At 53.9% G+C, this 22045-nt stretch overlaps 2 protein-coding genes across 8 annotated transcripts; both read left to right on the forward strand.

Annotated features, from left to right (window-relative positions):
* Positions 1-30: 30 nt before the first annotated feature.
* Positions 31-16238, forward strand: PXMP4 (peroxisomal membrane protein 4). Of its 6 annotated transcripts, none has more exons than XM_054644681.2 (5): positions 32-195; positions 539-601; positions 1127-1325; positions 3238-3497; positions 12818-13542. In XM_054644681.2, the coding sequence occupies exons 1-5, from the start codon at positions 80-82 to the stop codon at positions 12846-12848; spliced, it is 669 nt and encodes a 222-aa protein (XP_054500656.1). In that variant the 5' UTR covers positions 32-79; the 3' UTR covers positions 12849-13542. The 6 variants fall into 6 exon arrangements, with proteins under 6 accessions (XP_054500663.2, XP_054500656.1, XP_054500661.1 ...); XM_054644686.2 differs by lacking the exon at positions 12818-13542 and adding an exon at positions 16220-16238 and having other exon boundaries at positions 33-195; XM_054644683.2 differs by lacking the exon at positions 12818-13542 and adding an exon at positions 9010-9180 and having other exon boundaries at positions 33-195.
* E2F1 (E2F transcription factor 1) lies at positions 14879-20320 on the forward strand. 2 transcript variants are annotated; one of them, XM_077187520.1, is made up of 7 exons: positions 14879-15517; positions 16220-16310; positions 16868-17087; positions 17401-17553; positions 17670-17784; positions 18532-18736; positions 19069-20320. In XM_077187520.1, the coding sequence occupies exons 1-7, from the start codon at positions 15323-15325 to the stop codon at positions 19338-19340; spliced, it is 1251 nt and encodes a 416-aa protein (XP_077043635.1). In that variant the 5' UTR covers positions 14879-15322; the 3' UTR covers positions 19341-20320. The 2 variants fall into 2 exon arrangements, with proteins under 2 accessions (XP_077043635.1, XP_054500653.2); XM_054644678.2 differs by having other exon boundaries at positions 15000-15517; positions 19066-20320.
* The last annotated feature ends 1725 nt before the right edge of the window (positions 20321-22045 follow it).

Genomic DNA, 22045 nt, shown 5'->3' on the forward strand with positions numbered 1-22045 from the left:
CAGTGCCGGCCTATGGGAGCGGCGGGCGGGGCGGTGCCCCGGAAGCGGCGTGCGGCAGGGCGCTGTGGCCGGCGGGGCCATGGCGGGCGGCGGGGATTCGCTTCGCGCTCTGCTCCGCGCCGCCAACGCGCTCCTGCAGCAGCGCCGCTACCACGCCGCGCTCGCCGTCATCAAGGGCTTCCGAAACGGCGCCGTGTGAGTGCCGGGCCCGGGCCGCGGGGTCTCCATCCCTCCCGGGGGGCTGTGAGGGGGAGGCGGTTCCGCTCCCCTCAGCCGCAGTTGGGGTGGCCTGGGCTGGCTTAGGGTCCCCTTGGGGCCTGAGAGTTTAGAGACACCTTGGGGTCTGGCTCGCTGAGGTGCGTGTACTCTTCTCCCTCCTGCTCGGCTCCCCCCGGTTTGCTGTGCTGCTGCTGCTGGGCTGGCTTAAAAGTAATAGATACTTGGCTAAATAACCTTTTTTTTTTCTGTTAGTAGACTAGAAATAAAAGAATTTCGTAGTGTAAAACGAACTCTGTGAAATATTTGTCCACCTTTACAGTTATGGAGCCAAAATCCGTGCCCCACACGCCCTGGTGATGACTTTCCTGTTCAAGAGTGGAAGGTACAAACACTAATTCTGTGGTTTTGTGTTGCTGCTTAGAACGTTTTCATCACAGCTGTTCGTTTTCTATGTTTGGAGGGGGTTTAAAAGGCAGAAAAATGTGTGAACCATGGTTGAGCCTTGTCCTGATAGTGAAGCACACACAAATATATATAATTGAGGGATTGAATCACTCATGCAATGGTTGATGAGGACAGAGGGAGAATTAACAGATGCCAATAGCAATGTTCTGTCCTGTGTTGAAATAAGGGAACCCAGGCTATAGCAGTGCACGTTGTGCCTTTCCCTGAGTGCCAGAGGTTTGTATTTAGCAGTAAAAAAGTTTTAAAAGGGCTGTTTGAGTAGTGAGAAAATGAAACACAGTCCACAGTGTGGGCAGGGCTGTGCTCTGATGAGGGAAGCCAGGGCTCCTTCCTAAGACATTCCTGGGGTGCCCAAACCATCAGTGCAGGTGGGGAGTGCAGTGCCTAGGCTGTGGGTGCAGGATCTTGCCTTTTCTCTCCTGTGATTATCTCTTTCCCTCAGTTTCAGGGAGAAGCTGAAGTCCATTGCCCAGGCCACGTACGCTCACTCCCGGAACCTGGCTTATTTTGTGTTCACCTACAAAGGGCTCCTGGCAGCCCAGTCCCGCCTGCAGGGGAAAAAAATCCCATTCCATTCCTTCCTTGCAGCCTGCATTGGGGGCTGGCTGGTGTTTGGTGACAACAATCCCATCAACAGCCAGGTAAAGGCACTTGCTGAAAGTTTCTCTGGCCAGGAAAAACAACAGGTGTGCCAGGAACTGGTTGGGGGCACCTATTTCTGGTGGTTCTGACCAGAAACAGGAGCTCCTTTTTCTCTGCACAAATTGCAGTGTTGACTGCTCTGCACTCAAGTCCCAGGTGTGGCTGTGTGTCTCCAGTTGCAGTGCTGGAAACCCAGGTTTGCCTCCAGAGCTGCACTGGGTTTGTAGGAAGGCAGTCAAACCCAGAGCTGTGGGGTTATCCCCCCTGTCACCTGAGCTGTGCTCACTACCTGTGTGTTCCTGTCTGGCCATCACAGGGTTAAACTCCTCACCTGAAGTGTTGTGAGTGTAGAACTTGATCAGTTAGAGCTGGACTGAACTAAACTGGTTAAAGTGACCACTAAACTGGTTAATCTGACAGATAAACTGACAACTAAACTGGTTAAACTGGCAACTAAACTGACCACTAAACTGGTTAATCTGACAGATAAATTGACAACTAAACTGGTTAAACTGGCAACTAAACTGACCACTAAACTGGTTAATCTGACAGATAAATTGACAACTAAACTGGTTAAACTGGCAACTAAACTGACCACTAAACTGGTTGATCTAACAGCTAAACTGGTTAAACTGACCACTAAACTGGGTAAACTGACCACTAAACTGGCAACTAAACTGGCCAAACTGACAACTAAAATGACAAATAAACTGGTTAATCTTGACAGCTAAACTGGCAACTAAAATGACAGCTAAACTGACAACTAAAATGACAGCTAAACTGACAACTAAAATGACAGCTAAAGTGGTTAAACTGACAGCTAAACTGATTAATCTGACAGCTAAACTCACCACTAGACTGGTCAAACTCACCACTAAACTGGTTAAACTGATGAGAGCTGCTCAGGGGGTGTTTGATTTAAAGCTGGTTGTTAACACACAGTCACAAACCAGGGAGTAAAACAGCTGCAGATTAATCCCAAGTGCTTGAATTAAGCCAGGCCTGGTGTTAGGCTGTGTCCAGCCTCCTGAGCTCCCATCTGCTTGGCAGGACTGTTCTATCAGCACTGTCTGAGGTGGAATGAGCTGGGCAGAGACAGAAGTTGTGCAAGTGCCCAGCAGTGCTGCATGCAATGCAGCCTGTGATTGCCAAGTCAGAGCAGCAGGCCCTGCAGGAGACACAGAGTTTTGGCACAGTGCTGGTAGGGGCAATGACAGCCTGTTTGCTTTGAAGTGGGGGAGTTGTTCCTGTCCCTCCTGGCTGCATTGTCACTTGTGAAGCCCTGGAGGTGGCTGTGCTCAGTTCTCACCCTGCTCCCTGGGCTTCTCTGTCACCAGCCAGGGGTCTCTGTACAAATCACCAACAGGACAGGACTGCTGGAACGTGCCTTGAGCTGTTTTATTTTCCAGCATCACTCTCATTACATGGTTATGACAATGGGAAGATGCCACCAGCTCACATCCCAGGCAGCAGACCCAGAACTTAATGTTACATCTCACTTTATAAGTTTTTTAACCAATCCCACCAAGCAAAAGCCCATTGACAGTAGTTCTATCCAACCACTATAAGCACAGGTACCTTTGGTTAAACAATGCTTGCTTATTTCAAATACAATACCTGCTTGTGAGCCTTAAAGCACAATGCACAGAGCTCCATTATTAAGCTTAGAACTCCCTAATATCTCACTAGATAAACTTTTCTGTAGCTTAGGCAGTTATTCTAAACAAGTGTTAATACACAGACCATTGTTCTATTTGTCCTTGCTTTTCTACTTTTTAAATAATTTTTCTGCTGACCAATCTCATGGCTGCTGCTTAGCTCTACTCACAGTTCTGCTGTCTCTGAGGCCTGCCTTTTGCAGCTTTCCCCAAACCCTCTGATTTTGTGGATCCCCACATTTCTCCTCTGCAGATCATCATGTACCTGCTGTCCCGCATCCTGTTCGGGCTGTCCCGGCTGGCTGTGGAGAAGGGCTACATCCCCCAGCCCAGGCAGGACCCCTTCCCTCTGCTGGCTGCCCTGGTCTGGGGGACAGTCCTGTGGCTCTTTGAATACCACAGGCACACTCTGCAGCCCTCCCTGCAGTCCTCCATGACCTACCTGTACGAGGACAGTGAGGTGTGGCACGACGTGTCTGACTTCCTCATCTACAACAAAAGGACAGACAGCAAGTAGGTGCTTCACTCTAAACCACCTTGGAATGGGATGGGACCTCCCAGCAGCTGGGGGAAAAGGTTATTCTGTTGCTTTTAACCTGTGATTTTTTAAAATTACCATCTATCAAACAGAGTTGGCTCTTGTCTGCAGGGCAGAATGTTCTGATAAGGTTTTTGGCTCCTTTTAGAGCAAGCTCAGCCTCCACAGAAACTTGTTGCAGTCTGTTTTTAAGAGGCCTTATTTTCCCTACAAGTGTGGCATTGGGGTTTGTTCTTTTAAAACTAAATATATTTATAAAATGACAGCCTGACACTCAATGGAGAGTATGAAACCATGTTCTAGGGCTCATCTGAATGTTCACAAGTGGTTTTTTCTGTGCTGTTGTGCTCACTGTGGTATAACTGAGGGTGAAGGGAGTGGGGGACCTGCTTGAGCTCTGAGAGCAGGGCCATCATTTCTTCATTGCTGTGGATGGCTGAGAATCCTGTTTAAACTATTATAAGGACAGTTAGGTGCTCCTTGAGAGAGTTCCTCTGCAATTTTCCCTGAGGGAGACAATAAAATGTGTGAGACTAGAACTGTTAGGATTGTCTTGGACCAGCCTGGTAAATCAGGCTTGGAAAGACTATTTTTGCTTGGTTTCTTCCCTGCACTTGGGCTGAATCTGTGCCTCTATAAAGTGCACTAATGAATACCCTGTAATTATTTTAAACTCATTTGTAAAGCTTTTAAAAGCTGCTTGAACTAAATACCAAAAACAGTTACACAACTTGGGCTCCTCTATGACCAGGCCTCAGATCTCATGCTGGGGATTTTGTGTGTCACAGGGAGCAACATTTCCCAAGCACTTTTATTTATTTTATTTTGGTGGAGCATGAGAAGGGTTTCTCTGAGGTCCAGAGTCTGCTCTCCACAGCAGTGGAAAGTGTTGGCTGTAACCAGATTTGAATCTGATTTTGTACCTGTAGTTTGTGCAGGGTTCATGGATTAATTTAATTGATTAATTTATTAATTATCTTCCTCTCAGAAACACTGCTGAGCCCCAGGACAGGGCAGCACACCCTGGGTTATGGCAGAAGATTGACTAGATAGCTGAGAAAGCACAAAAACTGATTTAATTAATCAATTAATTCAAACTCCTCACAGTGCAAGGCACTCACCTGCCATAAAACACTACACAGTTCACTCAATGATGTGCATTGAAACAATTCCTGGTTTGATGTGCTGATATTTCCAAGAGAATCATTCAATTCCCTGCTCCCTTTTGGCTCAGTTGGGACTGTTTGGTTCACTTTCCCTGTCTCCACCTGCTTTTCCCTGACCTGCCCATGGCATTTCATAATCCTGCTGATGCTCTCTTCATCATCCTTTCAATTCTTTACCCTCCAGGCTCTGGCAATTTCTCCTATTCAATGCTACAGCTGAAATGGTACATTTCACTTCAGGGAGCCTCTGATTTAAAAAAAGTTCTCAATTTCTTCTTAAGTCATTTTTCCTTGTCCTCCTAACCTCCTTTATTACTGCTGCATATATTCAGAGTCCTCTTTACTCTTTTATTTTCCCACTTTTCTTTGTCCATGCAAATCCATGATGTACATGGTGCCCAAAAATCAAGATAATTCTTTGTCCTAATAACTTTCTATGATCCTTTCAACTTCTAATTTCATTGCTAACTTCTAATTAACTGCTGTTACAGTCTGGACTGAATAATTGAGTTGGAATCCATCAGACCCCATGAAAGCTGTAAAATTAGGAATTTGGTTTGTTTCTTTTAGCTAAATATTTTTCTCTATATACAGCTGAAATGGTACATTTAACTTCAGGGAGCTTCTAATTAAAAAAAAAGTTCTCAATTTCTTCTTAAGTCATTTTTCCTTGTCCTCCTAAACTCCTTTATTACTGTTGCACATATTCAGAGTGCTGCTTTTCTTTATTTTCCCCTTTTATTTTTTTGCTTTTCTTTATTTTTCCCCTTTTATTTGTCCATGATGTACATGGTGCCCAAAAACCAAGATAATTCTTTGTCATAATAACTTTCTATGATCCCTTCAACTTCTAATTTCAATGCTAACTTCTAATTAACTGCTGTTACAGTCTGGACTGAATAATTGAATTGAAATCCATCAGACCCCATGAAAGCTGTAAAATTAGGAATTTGGTTTGTTTCTTTTAGCTAAATATTTTTCTCTGTATAGAGAAACATAAAGATTCACTACAGAAAAACTGCTGGAGATACAGGTGAGGTCTGATTACTTTATAAACATCTTTCCACCACTCTTGGCTGTTTGAAGCATCTCAGTTTTTCTGTCAGAAACCTCAGTATTGTTCCAACTAAGAGCATTGATATTCTGCTAAAATTGCTGAATTCCTGCAAGCTTTGATGGGATTTCAGAGAGCTGACAGCTGTGCCTTGGGAATTGCTCCCTAAAACTATTAAACTCACAAATCCTTGACCATGTATAATTATTGCAGCAAAAAAAGCTCTGGGCTGGGTGTCTCTGAGAAGGTTTTGATCTGTTAAATTTGTAGCTTGTGGTTCCCTTAGAGGTGGAATAACCTTCCTCTGCTGGCCATTGGACCACTGTGGCTGCTGGTGGAAGGACCAGTGGCCTTTCCTGACCTTTTCACTGCTCTCTGTCCTCAGGAAAATAAATCCCAGCCAAAAACCAGTGTATGGAATCATGCAGTCAGTGACCATGACTTCTCCTTGGTTCAAAACTCCCTTTTTCTCTTGGGAGTCTCTGTCTTTGTAAGAAAGCCATGGCTGAACCTGCAGTGGAGCTGCCATCCCTGGATCCCAGCTCTGACCTTTTCACACTGCTCTGTGTCCTCTGCAGAAAACAAATCCCAGCCAAAAACCAATGTCTCAGTCAGCCTGGCACAGAGACCATGACTTCTCCTTGGTTCAAAACTCGCTTTTTCTCTTGGGAATCTCTTCCTGAGCCTGAGGAATGTGCAGTGGAGCTGCCATCCCTGGATCCCAGCTCTGACCTTTTCACACTGCTCTGTGTCCTCTCTAGAAAATAAATCCCAGCCAGAAACCAAAGTCTCAATCAGCCTGGCAGCAGTACCATGACTTCTCCTTGGTTCAAAATGCCCTTTTTCTCTTGGGAATCTCTCCTTTCTAAGGAAGCCATGGCTGAGCCTGCAGTGGAGCTGCAGGGGGCAGCTGCCATCCCTGGAAGGCCAGTTCCTGACTGCTCTCTGTCCTCTCTAGAAAATAAATCCCACCCAAAAACCAATGTCTCAAGCAGCCTGGCAGCAGTGACCATGGTTGGTTGGTCTCCTTGGTTCACATCTCCCTTTTTCTCTTGGGAATCTCTCCTTTTCTGAGGAAGCCATGGCTGAGCCATGTGCAGTGGAGCTGCCATCCCTGGATCCCAGCTCCTGACCTTTTCACACTGCTCTGTGTCCTCTCCAGAAAACAAATCCCAGCCAAAAACCAGTGTATGGAATCATGCAATCAGTGACCATGACTTCTCCTTGGTTCAAAACTCCCTTTTTCTCTTGGCAATCTCTTCCTTTCTAAGGAAGCCATGGCTGAGCCTGCAGCCATGTGCAGTGGAGCTGCCATCCCTGGATCCCAGCTCTGACCTTTTCACACTGCTGTGTCCTCTCTAGAAAATAAAACCCACCCAAACACCAGTGTCTGCAGTCAGCCTGGCACAGTGACCATGACTTCTCCTTGGTTCAAAATGCCCTTTTTCTCTTGGGAATCTCTAAGGAAGCCATGGCTGAGCTGCAGGGGGCAGCTGCCATCCCTGGATCCCAGCTCTGACCTTTTCACACTGCTCTGTGTCCTCTCCAGAAAACAAATCCCAGCCAAAAACCAATGTTTGCAGTCAGCCTGGCAGCAGTGACCATGACTTCTCCTTGGTTCAAAACTCCCTTTTTCTATTAGAAATCTCTCCCTTTCTAAGGAGACCATGGCTGAGCCTGCAGTGGAGCTGCCATCCCAGCTCCTGACCTTTTCACACTGCTCTGTGTCCTCTGCAGAAAACAAATCCCAGCCAAAAACTAAAGTCTCAATCAGCCTGGCAGCAGTGACCATGACTTCTCCTTGGTCCAAAACTCCCTTTTTCTCTTGGCACTCTCTAAGGAAGCCCTGGCTGAGCTGCAGGGGGCAGCTGCCATCCCTGGATCCCAGCTCCTGCCGGGATCCCAGCCCCTGGGGCTCTGCTGCCGTTGGTTTTCCTGCTGGGCTGGGCCAGGACGTTAAGCTGCAAGTCCCTGCTTTCCCCAGGGAAGTAACTGGGACAGCTCCTTAATGACATCAGCCCCCCTGGCTGTTCTGGGAGCAGATAGCTGGGGATGAGCCCCTTCTGCTGCCAAGGTGTTGGAACAATGCAGGAGTGTCGTGGGGAAGCGAACTAGAAGTAATTTGTCTGAGTCAGACTTTTGGGATATGTAAGTGACACTCCCTGCCCTCCCCCAGGGCATTGTTTGGGGAATGGAGTGCCCTGTTTGGGTTCTGTTTTTATTAGCATTAAAAGCAAAAGAAATAAAGAGACAGTTGGGAAGCCACCTGCATATGGCCAAGTGCTTAAGGATCACAAAGAAGGGTCATTTTCTTCTCCCAGCCCTGACTGGTTTTGAATTTTAAGATGAGCATGGGGTTGTTTGTCTACAACAACTTTATTTTCCCCCCTGTTATTTTTCCCTTGACACCTGACTGATGCTGAGTGTCTCTATCTTTGCTCAGTTTGTCAAAAGCAAGGAACCCTGCATAAAATTGAAGTGTTTAAAATGATGCTTCTCCCTCACATTTTAAGCCTCTCTTAGAGGCAGTTTTAAAGGTTAATGAATCGAACTGATCAAAAGTTTTCAGCAATCCTGAGCTTATCAAGCAGATTGACTATCCTGGGCTATTAATCATTTATTTTATGAAGGAACAAAGCAGGCTCAAGGTTATTTACTGCTGCTGCCTGCTGCCCTGGCATACCCACTGTGCTTCCCTTGCCTTTGGAGGACAGCTTGTGTGCTGGGCTGGAGAACCCTTTCCGGGACAATTGCATTATTTAACAAAGGTGAAAATGAGACAGCTGCCTGACATTTGGGTTAGGGAAGCTTTTCTGGGCTGTGTTTGATGCTGGCAGTGAAGGAGAGGGTGTTTGAACCTGTGTTTGGCCATTCAGTGCTGCAGAGGAGGGTTTGAGGAGGCTGCTGGGAGCTGTGACCCTGTGTCTGTAGTGGGACAGTGCATTTGTCCTGGCCACCATCCCTGTGTCTGTGCAGTACCCAGAGAACTGGCCCTGCTCAGGGCATTTCTCAGAGAATTGTGGGGTGGTTCAGGTTGGATGGGACCTCAAAAACCATCCCACCCCTGCCATGGGCAGGGACACCTTCCTCTGTCCCAGGTTGCTCCAAACCCCATCCAGCCTGGCCTTGGGCACTGCCAGGGATGGAGCAGCCACAGCTGCTCTGGGCACCTGTGCCAGGATGGGGAGGGTGTAGAGCAGCTTTGATATTGGTGCTGTGAGACTTTGCTGCCCTGCTGGAGTAGCTCAGGCTCTGCTTTACACGCAGCTGGGTGTGTGTGGAAGGGCAGAGATGATCCCTGGCTGCTGGAAGGAGCCCTCTGTGCAGAGTGAGCTCTGCTGGAGCCACCAGAACCCTGTGCAGATCCCTCACCAGGAGGAGCTGCTGGGGAGCTCCAACTCATTTTCCCTGCATCAGCACAAAGGTGACCTTTGGTTAATACCCCAAGCTGGGTGCTGCTCCCTGTTTGTCAGGCTGTGTTTGTCTCCCTGGCTCATGGCAGCCTGAAGCTGGATGTGTTTTCTGATGCTGTTTTTGAAACCCAACAGATAAGGGAGGAGGGAAAATAAGGCATCATGTCTGTCTGCCACTGTTAATATTTTTGGGGTGTTAATCTTGAGTTTTCAACCTGTGTGTTCCTACCAGATTGGTGGAGGAGGTAACTTTTTTCTTTACTTAGAAGAATTTTCATGTCTCTGCTGGTGAGGAGGGAGAAAAAACAAACTAAAAGCTCTATAATACAGGTATTATTACCTCTGCTTTTGAGTAATATTTTGTATTCATAATTACTGTGTAATTCAGGCCTTGATTTTCTGACAGCATAGAATAAAATAAAGGACATAAACTCAGGTAACTTATGTGACACTGATCAGAATGCTTGTAGAAATATCTTGGGTTTTGGGTTTAAAACAATAAAAAGAGAGGGCAGGGGGTTATTGATGTGGCTCTATCCACTATGAATCACCTTCTTGTGGCCATTATTTCTGTATAATCACTCTTTGAATATTACAATACTGTGCTTTGTCTACAAATAAAAATCCTAATTTTTTGTCTTTTTTTTACTGTCCTCATTTTTAAGCTAAAATCTGTGAAGCAATGCTTGATTACTGCATGTCTGTAGTCCTGGATGTAGAGAAGCCATGCACAAGGTGCAGTTTTGGCATGGTTTGGGCTCTGGTGTTACCAGCTTGGAAACAACAGGCAGTGCTGCTTTGACCCCAGCATCAGATTTAATTCCTGCAGGGGTAAGGGTACCAGCTGCAGAAACAAACTGGGATGGCTGACACCCCTTTTTGGTTTTTTAATATGAAAAACAGAGAAAATAAGTAGATCTATGGATGATTTTTCTGCCTTTTCCAAGCTAAAAGTTGAGAGGGAATGTGCTGTAGAGGTCACTCACTGCTGTGGTGGTGGGGATGAAGCAGTTGCTGAGTGTCTGTAAGACCAAACCTGCAGCTTTGTAGCTGTTGGAATGCTGGAGTGTCCAGCCTGGGCCATGAGAAGCCAAATCAACACCTCCAAACTGATGCCAGTGCTACCTTCAAGTGGTTTTTTTCCTCCTTACAGAGTGTCACACTCTGTCTGAGCCCTTGTTCTGCTCCAGGTGAAGCTCTGGGTGACCTGTAGGTTTTATTCTGACAAAAGCAAAAGTGTTCCAACGCTTTTGGGTTCTCAGTGCCAGTGACCATGTGGTGGGAAGTGAACCTGGACTGGCTGCAGACACTCAGGAGAGGTAGAAGCCAGAGCCTGGCATATTCCCAAATCACTCCTGGATAAAAGCCCCAGGCTCCCAGAAACACTTCAGCCTCTCTGTTCTTCCATGGGGTTTGAGTGAAGGAAATGCAAGAGCCTTGTGGAATGGAGTGGCTCTCAGTGTTTGTGGTGTTTTGGCTCAGAGCATGAGACAAGGCTGCTCTGGCTGGGTGTGGAGCAGAGCAGGAGGGGAACAGGCTCTGTGCCCATGGCTTCCCTGAGAGACCCTGCCTGATGTGAGCTTTAAAGCAGATGCCACCACAGGAGAGGAGGAGATGGCACTGCTGAGTCTGGTGTGCCCAGCATCCAGAAGAGGAGCTGACCTGGTGTCCTGTGGAAAGAACTGTGTTATCTTCTGTAAAGATGCAAGGGAACAGGCACTGCCTGGCTTTTGGGACTGGGATCTGAGAGGAGACACCTAAGCCAGGGCTGCTCCCTTCTGCCACAAGCCAGCTTTAGACATTGTTTATGCTTCCAGAAAATTGCTTTGGTTTGCACAGAGCAACAGTGATGGCTCAGGGGCAGAGCTGAGGGACTGCAGGGTCAGGGCAGCACAACTGGGGGGCTCTGGGCTTTCCCCAGCTGCCTGGTGCCACCACAGGCAGATTGTGCCACACTGCCCATTCACCCTCTTGTGAGCAAACCAGTGACCTGGGAACAGGGGCATTGGCTGGAGACCCCAGGGAAGTCCTACTGTCCTTCCATGTGCCAGCTCAGCACACTCTGTCAGAACCCAGCACATCCCTGTGGGTGCCCTGCAGGACTCGAGACCCTGGCAGGGGCTCAGAGACCTTGGCACGGAGTCAAAGACACCCATGCCTTTGATTTTAACCCATGGAAACAATTCCCAACTTTGTGTGAGGATTTACAAGCCACAAGAGTTTGAGTAGGATGACAGTGAATTTGTCACAGGGTGAAAAAAGTAGAATTTTGGGGTTTTAGAATGGGGGTTCAAGAAGCAAGATGGAGGAATCTGGGCATGTCCTCTCCTCCTCCTCCTCCTCCTCCTCCTCCTCCTCCTCCTCCTCCTCCTCCTCCTCCATCTTCTGCTGTGATGGTGGCACTTTTGGATTGGTTTAGAGTAGAGACAAACTGTCTAACATAGGTGATAGGTATTGGAAAATTATTGTAAATAAAGCACATGTAGTTCTTAGTATAAAAAGCCAACACCACCCCAAGGGCAGGGACTGTGCCACAACCTGACCTGCTGGACAGATCTCAGCAGGTCAGAGAAAGAATGTGATAGATAAGAAAAGATAAACAACTTTGAAAAGCAGAACCAACGAATCTCAACTTCTTCTTCAGTCATGGGGCAGGGAAAAAAGAGACTTTCTGATACCTTGGGGTCATCTCATCCACAGAAACCCAAGAACACTCCATGTGGGAGCTGCTGGAGGCAGGAGTGTGGCGGCAGGGACAGTGACTGTGCTCCTGGGACACCCAATGGGAGCTGCTGGAGGCAGGACAGACTGCCAGGGCAGGGACAGTGACTGAGCCCAGGGCTGTTTCCATCCTGCCAGCTCTCCTCCCCCTGCTCCTGCTGCCAGGTGATTTTCCAGCACAGGTACCAGCTGTGCTCCAGCTGCAGCCTTTCCCCAGCACACACCCCTTGCTCTGAGTCTATCCCACAGTGCCAAACCCACCCAAACTCCCACGGGCTGAATCCTGCTGGGGCACCGAGTGTCTGAGCAGCCTCCTGATGCTCTCCAGGCCGAGCAGGGCTGCGCAGACAGGGCTTTATCTGGGAGCAGCACCTGCCGCACTGCTAATCTAGGGAGCACGTCTGCACTCCTTAGCGGGGCTGCAGTTGTGCAGGAGACAGAATTCATCTGCTTCCCCTCATCCACATGCAAGGAAAGGCCCTGCCCGCCCTTCTCCCACCAGCGTTTGCCTTTCATTTGTCTCCACTGCCAGCCCTTTTCGCGCTGAAAGCCTCGGAGAGGCTCCGGCAGAGGGGGCAGAGCCTGCTCCCCCCGAACAGCTCCTGCATGAATTAGGGGGGGTGAAGGCGGCCTTTGTGAGCCGAGAGGGAGCAGCTGGTGCGGCAGCTGTGTCCCAAACCCTGCCTCATCCCAGGAAACGCCGGGCTGGGGCTCCCCAGGGATGGGGAGAGCACCGCCAGCCATGCGCTCCCGCCCGGCTGCTGGGCTTGCCTCTTCCCCCTTCCCCAGATGGAAGAAGCATTAACTGTGTGCAAACATCTGGTCTAACTGTTGCTTATGCTTCCTAGTAATGATGATATTGCAGTGGAAGGGCTCTGGAGAGTGGGGCCTGGAATATTAGAAGGGCCAAGTGTTAATTAACTGTATTAATTTCCTTTAAGCAAGGCAGCGTTTCTATTTGCTCTCTGCTGATGAAGAAATGAGGCACAGCGAGTTGATTTGATTGGTCACGGACATGCACCACGTTCCTGCTGTATTTAAGGATGGAGAGATCCAGGGAAATCACAGCCCTGCTCAGTGCTGGCCATCCCCATGGGAATTGCAACCGCTGCCAAAATATCCAGCATAAAATCCTTTAAAGCCAGAAACCTGTTAGGCCAGCACAGGGGCACTGCATGTCAGGATCTGCTCTGCAGCAGAGGAGTTAACTCATCCCTGCAAATGCCTCCTGCATCCCACGCACTGCTGGGAAAAACAACCCTTCTTTCTCCTGCACAGCCCTTCTCCTGCCCAGCCCTTCCTTCTCCTGCATCCCAGGCAGGTCAGGCTTGGCACTGCTGGGAAAAACAGCCCTTCTTTCTCCTGTCCAGCCCTTCTCCTGCACAGCCCTTCTTTCTCCTGCCCAGCCCTTCCTTCTCCTGCATCCCAGGCAGGTCAGGCTTGGCTGCAGGGCTGGGGCAGGAGCCAGGGCTGGCTCCCAGCCCTGCCTGGCAGCACAGCGGGCTGGGGGCCACTGTGCTCCACCATAGACCCCTGGGACAGCTCCTGGGGGGCACAGAGGGGTGAAACCCTGGCTTGGGTGCCTTGTTCGGAGCCCACTCCACACTTTCCTCATGAGCTTCCCCTGCAAAAGGCCTAATCTTGAAATGTTTTTTAAAAATTATTATTAGCAGGATGTACTTTTTTCCTTTTTAATTTTGCTTCCTCATGCAGCAGGAGGTTATCGGTGTCCTGCAGGCAGGAGATAGTGGCGCTGGGAGCCGCCTGTCCCGTGTCTCGTGGGTGGACTCTCATCTCTCTCAGCATATGGGGCCACTCCCTGCTCCGTCTGCCGTCCCTGTGTCCCTGCCTCTCCCCTGCCACACGGTGCCACGGCCGGAGATAGCGCCTGGCACGGTCAAGTGCAGGTTGTGCTGCCGGCAGAGCTTTTCCTCTGCCCTCTGAGGGGTTATCAGGCAGTCCTGAAGGAGCTGCCGAGATCCGCAGCTGTTTGGTGTTTGGAAACACAGAATGCCGTGAATCAGCGGCCGAACGGATGGAGCAGATTGCAGCATCCCGGTGCACCCCTGGAGCAGCGTGAGCCTGAAACCTCCAGACTTGCCCGACAGCCTCACCCATGGTCTCGGGGCTGCTTTGAACAAGGGCAACCCTGAGCTGAGCCCTTCATCGCTCCAGCACTTTTAGACTAAAATCCTGCAGGCGCCTGGCCCTGCAAGACAGGAGAGCTCCGGCCCCAGCACGGCTGAGCACCAGTGATGTCCCCAAAGCAGGGCAGGCTGGGCTGGCTGTCACCCCCGGGCCAGGGGAACACACGGGGACAGCCTGGGACACCCTGCAGAGCCCAAAGCCACCCTCCTCCTCCCCAGCAGTGACACCCGTGCGTGGGAGGAGCGTGGCTCACACCGTGCAGGGCACGGAGCGAGCTGAACTTTGCTCGTGGGTGCGTGGCCCGTCCTCCCGGGCAGCCAGGGCGGGGAGCGGCCGCAGCCGGAGCCCATCAGCCCGGCGGGGCTGAGCCCGGGCCGGGACCGGCTCCGCCTGAGCCTGGAACTCCCCACGGGGGAAAACCGGGAGCTGGGGCCGGGGCGGAGCGAGGAATCCGCGGCGGCACATAGGAGGGGACACCCCCGTGGGGGACACAAAGAGGGACACGGGAGGGGACATCTCCGGGGGGGACACAAAGAGGGACACCCCCGTGGGGGGCACAAAGAGGAACACGGAAGGGGACACCCCCGAGGGGGGCACAAAGAGGGACACGGGAGGGGACACCCTCGGGGGGACACAAACAGGGACACAGGAGGGGACACACATATGGGGGACACAAAGAGGGACACGGGAGGGGACACCCCCGGAGGGACACAAAGAGGGACAGGGGAGGGGACACCCCTATAGGGGGACACGGGGGACACAAACAGGGACTTGGCAGCACCTCAATGGGCGACACAAAGAGGGACACGGGAGGGGACACCCCCGGGGGGAACCCGGGGGACACAAACAGGGACAGGGGAGGGGACACACACAGCGCGCGCCGCACCCACGCGCCGCCCCCGCCGCGTCCCCGAGCCGCGCTCCCATTGGCTGCCGCCCCGGCGCGGCGCCGCTGATTGGCCGCCTGTCAGCGCGGCCCCCGCCCGCCAATGGCCGCGCGGCACCGCCCGCCCCCCCGCTCGCTTCAGCCAATGGCAGCGCGCCCTCGCCTCCCCGCCGCGGCGGACGCAGCCAATGGGCGGGCGGCGGGGCGGCTCGCGCCGCTTTTCGCGGCAAAAAGGATTTGGCGCGCAAAGGCGCGCGGGGCCGGCGCGCCGAACAATCCGGCGGCGGGCGCAGCGGAGCCGGAACCGGAGCCGGAGCGCAGCGGCCCCGCGCCCGCCATGGGCCGCGCCCCTGTCCGCGCCCTGCCCGCTGCGCCGCCCGCCGCACCGGCGGCACGGGCTGCCATGTGAGCCATGGCGGCGGCGGGCGGCGCGGCGGGGCTGGCGGCGCTGCTGGGCAGCGCCTCCCCGCACCTCCTGATCGTCTCCGCCGCCGCCGAGGAGCCCGCGGGCGGCGGCCACCCCGATACCGACCTCCTGCTCTTCGCCACGCCGCAGCCCGCCCGCCCCGGCGCCGCGCCCAGACGGCCCGCGCTGGGCCGCCCGCCGGTAACCCCCGCGAGCGGGATGGGGAGGGGGCGGGGGCCGGGGCCGGGCGGGGGCTCCGGGGACCGGCGGGCCCGGGCTGTGTTCCGGGCTGTGCAGTATTGAGCCTCGAACCGGCCGTGTACCGACCGGGCCGTATACCCGACGGGGTACATCGGGCCGTATACCCGAGCTGGGCTGTACAATGGGCCCGGCTGGATCCCGGGCCGTGCTTTGTAGCGAGCCGTGCCGTACCGAGCCGGGCTGTACATCGAGCCGTGCTGTATCCCGGACAGGGCTCCGTACCGGGCCGGGCCGGGCCGTACTGCTCCGTGCTGTGCCCCGTGCCATATGCCGTGCCCCGCTCGGTGTCAGCCCGTGCCCGGTGCTCCCGGCTGTGCCAGGCTGTACGGCCGGGCCGTGCCACGCAGCACCTGCCGGGCCGGCCCTGCCCCGCCGCCGCTCCGGAAGCCGCAGGCCCGGGCGCCGGGCCGTGCTTTGCTCCCCACCCACGGCCCAGGCCGGCTTTGGGGCGCTCCCCGCAGCGTGGCAGGGCCCCCGCCGTGGGGACAGCCCCCCATCCCCGCCGGGGTGTGTGACAGCTCCCGTCACCCCCTTCCTGCTGGGATCTGGGGTGTCCGTACCCCACGGTGCTGGGGGGGTTCCTCACGGACACCCTTCGGGAGCCTGGAGGGGCTGAGCCTATGCTGACCCCGTCCCTTGCAGGTGAAGAGGAAGCTGAACTTGGAGACGGATCACCAGTACATAGCGGAGAGTTTGCCAGTGAGCCGGGGCAAGGCCAGGAACCCTGCTAAAGGTATCAGCTCCACTCCCCCTGGCCCCCCTTGCCAGCCCAGCTCAGAGCAGAGCTCCAGCAGCCCCACTCTGCTCTCCCAGGCTCATCCCTGGCAGGTTCTTCCAGGCCCTTTGTGTCGGTGTGGATGGGCTGTCCCTGGGGCTGTCCACTCTCCACACTCGCTGCTGTGCCCTGTGCTGGTGGCACGGTTGTCCTGCCCTTCTGCTGGGTGTCACACTGGCTCTGTCCCTCCCTGTGGGATGGAGCTGAAGGTGCCAGCATGGTGTCAGTGCAGTGTCCCAGGAGGACGTGCTGCTATCTCCCCCCTCGGTGTCTCAGTCACAGCTGCGGTCACCACAGAGCACAGGTGTCACAGCCTGTGCCAGGTGCTGCAACATCCTTCCTGCAGGGCATTTGGGCAGCTCACCCCATTGCCCTGACAAAACAGATTGGGTTTGGGGTGCCAGTCCTGGTCACTGATCCATAAGCCACCTGCAAGCGGGTGGCAGGAGTTTTGTGACCTTTCAGCTCTGGCTTTCCCTTGTGGCTGAATGACACTTGTCCTCCACGTCTGGCAGGGGCAAAGTCTCCTGGAGAGAAGTCCCGGTATGAAACCTCCCTGAACCTCACCACCAAGCGCTTCCTGGAGCTGCTGAGCCAGTCCCCAGATGGTGTGGTGGACCTCAACTGGGCGGCCGAGGTGCTGAAGGTGCAGAAGAGGCGCATCTACGACATCACCAACGTCCTGGAGGGCATACAGCTCATCACCAAGAAATCCAAGAACCACATCCAGTGGCTGTATGTCCCTGGCCTCATGGGGTGTGCCTGGGGTGGGGGAGCTGTCTGGGTGGAGGAGGGTCTTACTTGGGTGGAGAATTTCAGGGTGGGGTCACCAGAGCTTCTGCTGCAGGGGAGGGCTGTGCTCAGTGGCACAAGGCTCCTGTGAGTCCCCCTGGGACCCCCAAGTCATCCAGGGCATTGCGTGGGGGGGCTGCCTCCAGCCTTGGGGAGGGCTCTGCTGCTAAAATCCCTGCAGGGCTGCTTCCCTGGCTGTGGGCTGGGGCACAGGAAGCTGTGGGGGCTGGCTGCTGATGGACACGGTGCTCCCCAGGGGCAGCCAGGCCACCGTGGGAGCGCCAGGCCGGCACCGGCTGCTGGAGAAGGAGCTGCGGGAGCTGCAGGCGGCCGAGCGGCAGCTGGATGACCTCATCCAGATGTGCACGGTGCAGCTGCGCCTGCTCACCGAGGACCCCGCCAACCAGCAATATCCTTTGGTTGAGGGGCGGGGCTGGCTGGGTGGTGGCTGTGGTTGAGCCCTGGAGGCACAGGCAGGGCTGTTCTCAGCCCACATCCCCGTGTCCCTTCCTTGACCCGCCCCACCGCAGCCTATGTCACCTGCCAGGACCTCCGCAGCATCGTGGACCCCGCGGAGCAAATGGTGATGGTGATCAAAGCCCCCCCAGAGACCCAGCTGCAGGTGTCAGACCCTGCAGAGGTGAGTTGGGGTCATGCTCTGCTCCTCCTGTGCCCTCCCTGAGCAGCCCAGTGTTCTCTGCTGTCAGAGTGTCAGGGGCAGGATGGTCAGGACAGACGGACACGAGAGATCTCTGCAGCCAGGGCTGGAACTTGGGGTTATTGCAAAGGGCCTGGGGGCAGGGCCCTGCTGGGAGCTGCCAGCCACAGCCCAGAGCAGGCCTGAGAGAAGAGAGGGGGAGAGAGGATGAGAGGGAAAGAGAGCAAAAGGGTAAGGGAGTAAAAAAGGTAAGAGAGTAAAAAGGGTAAGAGAGCAAGGTTCCCATTACAATACAATAAATCCTCTTCTGGTTGAATATTCTAATTCTCACTAACCAATCTAGTACAACATACAAATCCTACAGCATTTCCATACAGCCTGTAAGAATCATTACATTACCATCCTGTGTTACATTTTAAACCCTAAAAACTCCTCTTTGGGCCCCTTCTGCCCAGCCAGTGGGGTCTGCTCTGAGCCTTGGGCCTGTCTGCAAGCAGAGGGTGTTGTTCCATCAAAAGGGGGTCACCTTCAGCTGGCCACACCATTGTTTTCCAGTTGTTCAGTAACTGAGGGATCTCAAAGCTTGCTTTCATTTCAATCTCACCTATAGTTTCTATATTCTCAAAATCTTTTGCCAGACAATCATATTGATAAGGCTTTCCTGTTCCATCTTCCCCAACACTCTGCGTGTCCCTGTGCCACCTTGTGTCACTCCTGTCCCCTCCCCAGGCGTTCCAGGTCTCCGTGAGAAGCACTCAGGGCCCCATTGATGTGTTCCTGTGCCCCGAGGACAGCTCGGGGGTCTGCAGCCCTGTCAAGAGCCCCTTCAAAGCCCCTGCTGAGGACTCTCCTCCCAGCCATTCACAGCCCAGAGCCCCCCTGCTCCTGCATCCTGCCCAGGATGTGAACATGCCTCTGCTGCCTGGAGAGCAAGGTGGGGCTGGGGACACGAGGGAGCAGGGGACACGAGCTGGGGACATGAGGGAGGGGGCTGGGGACACAAGGAGGCTCTGGACACGAAGGGGCTGGGGGACACGAGAGACTTCGGGACACGAGGGGGCTGGGGACACAAGGGAGGAGCTGGTGGGATGTCACGGTGGCTCTCAGTCCCTAGGAAGTGGCCCAAGCAAGGAGCTGGCATGCAGCTCAGGCACCCCAACAAGGCAGGGAGGTGGGAAGGCAGGATCTCCTTAGCCAAAAAAGCTTTTTTGGGGGTTTCTTTGGAGAGTATTATGGGATTTACAGCTGTTGCCATGCCCACAGAAGCGCTGCTGCCAGGGCCGAGCGCGCTGCCCAGCAAGGGCCCGGAGGAGGAGGAGCAGGAGCAGGAGGAGGAGGAGGTGAGCCTGTCTCCCCTGGCCTCCATGGACATGCTGCTGGAGCAGAGCAGGGAGGACCTGGCGGGTTTCCTGCCCGATGAGTTCATCAACCTGTCGCCACCCCAGGCACAGGACTATCACTTTGGGCTGGAGGAGGGCGAGGGCATCAGCGAGCTCTTCGACTGCAACTTTGGGGACTTCACCCCCTTGGACTTCTGAGGCTGAGCCCACCTGGGTGTTTGGGGCAGTGCCAGGGGAGGGGCAGCCCTGGCAGGGCAGGGCAGGGCAGCCCCTCTGGCTCCAGCGCTCCCTGTTCTCCCCCATCCCTTTTTGCAATATTTTCTCGTTATCCCTCCAGCCCGGTGGCATCCCCAGCTCCAGCCCCACCAGGAGGATGCCAGGGTGGGGTTCCCAACTTGGGGGACCCCCCCATAGGGCCCTGATCAGGGGCACTGCCCAGGGCAGAGCCACTGCCCCCCAGGAGCCCGTTCCAGAGCTTTAAGCAGTCCTGTGTATAGATTAATGATTTGATTAATTTATTATTGTCCCCTGGGGACAGCGTTTCATTTCCATGGGGGTTTGGGGGGCTGTACAGCAGAGTGGGGGTGCTGAGAGTTTTTGTTGTGCTGGGAGGGGGTGGTGGAGGTGTGGGGGTGCTGGCTTAGGGCTGTCCCCCTGCCTGGGGGCTGCCCACAGCCTGGCTGAGCGTGGGGTATTTATTTATTATTTATGGCATGTGGAGCTCTCCCAGGACATGGAGGGGGCAGGAGGGAGCAGGAGGACGGTGCTGGTGGGACATGGAGGGTGTGACCAGGGTCTCACCAGCACATCCTGGCTTTGCTTGTGTCCAGAAGGGGGCTGGCAAGGCCACGGCTGTGGCAGGTGGCAGTGGGGACGGGGCTGGGGGGGCTGGTGGCCCTGGGACCGTGCGCTTGTCCCCTCAGGGGACACAGAGGTGGCCAGGGGGAGCGTCTCTGCAGGTGAGCACCCAACGCTGTCTCCAGGCTTTCCTTCCCCTCCCTGTGCAGCCCTTTGGCTCTGGCTCCCCAAGCCCAGGCCACTGGGGCTGGGAGAGGAGGGGAGGGGGATCCTGGGGTCCCCCTGGGCCGAGCTGGAGACGCACTTTCACTTTTACTGCCATTTAACAAGCTTGTGTTCCTCTGAGCTTTGTGTTTAATAAAGGTTTCTACTGACTCTGCCCTTTGGCTGTGTTCAGGTGCCTGGGGCTGGGAGGGGTGGTGGGGAACCTCAGCTGTAAAACCGAGAGGTTTGGGGTTGTTCTGTGCTCTGTTCTCCACTTTGAACTTGAAATCCATGACCAGGTATGTCCATACCTGGGGCTGCCAAAGGTGCTTTGGTGCTTGGTCCCACACAGGGTGGGATCTGGGCCTGATCCTGCCCTCCCTGCTCCTCCAAAGAGACTGAGCTGCAGGAGGATGGGGGTGATGGGTCTGGATGGGGTTTGCTTTCCTTTCAGCAGCCCCTGTCCCCACCTGGCTCCTCTCCTGCCTGGCTGTGACCGTGTTCATAGGGGTCTGAAGATGAGGGAAGAGGATCTGACTCCATGTTTCAGAAGGCTGATTTATTATTTGATATATATTACATTAAAACTATACTAAAAGAATAGAAGAAAGGATTTCATCAGAAGGCTGGCTAAGAATAGAAAAAGAAAGAATGATAACAAAGGTTTGTGGCTCTGACTCTCTGTCTGAGCCAGCTGGGCTGTGATTGGCCATTAATTACAAACAAACCAACAAGGGTCAGTCACAGATGCCCCTGTTGCATCCCACAGCAGCAGATAATCAATGTTTACATTTTGTTCCTGAGGCCTCTCAGCTCCTCAGGAGGAAAAATCCTAAGGAAAGGATTTTCCATAAAAGATGTCTGTGACACCTGGTTCCCTCCCCACCTTCACCCTGGTTTTGGGGCAGCATTTTCCTGCAGCATGGGCCCAGTGTGAAGCCACTCCATCCACTGAGTTCCCAGCTTTCCCTGTTCACCCAGCTCTTGCTGCTGCCTCAAGGCACCTGCTGGCACAGGTTTCTGGCCCAAAGTTCGAGGTCCCCATGTCCTTGCTGGCTGGGGACTCACTGCCAGCAGCAGCAGCCCTGCCCTGCCTGCCCTGATCCCTCTGCAGCACTGAGGGGCACTGGGGACCCCAGGGAGGGGTGCTTGGGGCTCCCAGGGGCTCCTGGCAGCCAGGGCTGTGCTGCTTCCTGCCCCTGTTTGTGCCCTTTCTCCCCTCCTCCTGCCTGGTTTTCCTTTAAACAGCCTGATAAATATTTCACCCTGAGCACGTTGTGTAAACTGCCCCTGCTCCTGCAGCAGCAGGCAATGGGATCCCACGTCAGGACAGGCTGCTGGGTGGCACAGAGAGCCCATTGCACTGCCTGGCATCCTGCCTGCATCCTTGTGCCTCTCTTCCCACACCTTGTTCTTCATGGGTTTGGGTGGCATTTTGTAATTGGGCAGAAAAGTCCCCATTACAGCTCTTTGGGATCAGTTATTGGGTTAAAAGGGAAATAATCCAGGTGTCAGTTCTTAATTGGACAGTTTAGCTTTAAAAGACCTTGTAACCAGAGATTGTTGGCCATTTTTGTGGTGCTTTTCCAGCGTGCTGAGCCTGGTGTGGACAGCGTGCAAAACTTAAGAGAACAATAAACAAGAACCTGAAGACCAAAAGGATCCAGTGCATCTCTCTTTCCTGGCACAGAACCAGCCCAGGAGGGTCTCCCCCGACAGGGGAGCCCCCAGGGAGGGCCCAGCCATAACCCAGACGTCGGGGAATTGGCAACAGATACCCTGACACTGCAGGGTGCCCAGCCCAGCCCACGCCAGCTCCTCCCCAGCCATCCCCCCCTCCTCTGCTCAGTCCCGTGGGGATGGATGCTGATGGTGATGGTGATGGTGATGGTGATGGTGAG

This window comes from Agelaius phoeniceus, chromosome 17, assembly GCF_051311805.1.
Source record: "Agelaius phoeniceus isolate bAgePho1 chromosome 17, bAgePho1.hap1, whole genome shotgun sequence".
NCBI lineage: Eukaryota > Metazoa > Chordata > Aves > Passeriformes > Icteridae > Agelaius > Agelaius phoeniceus.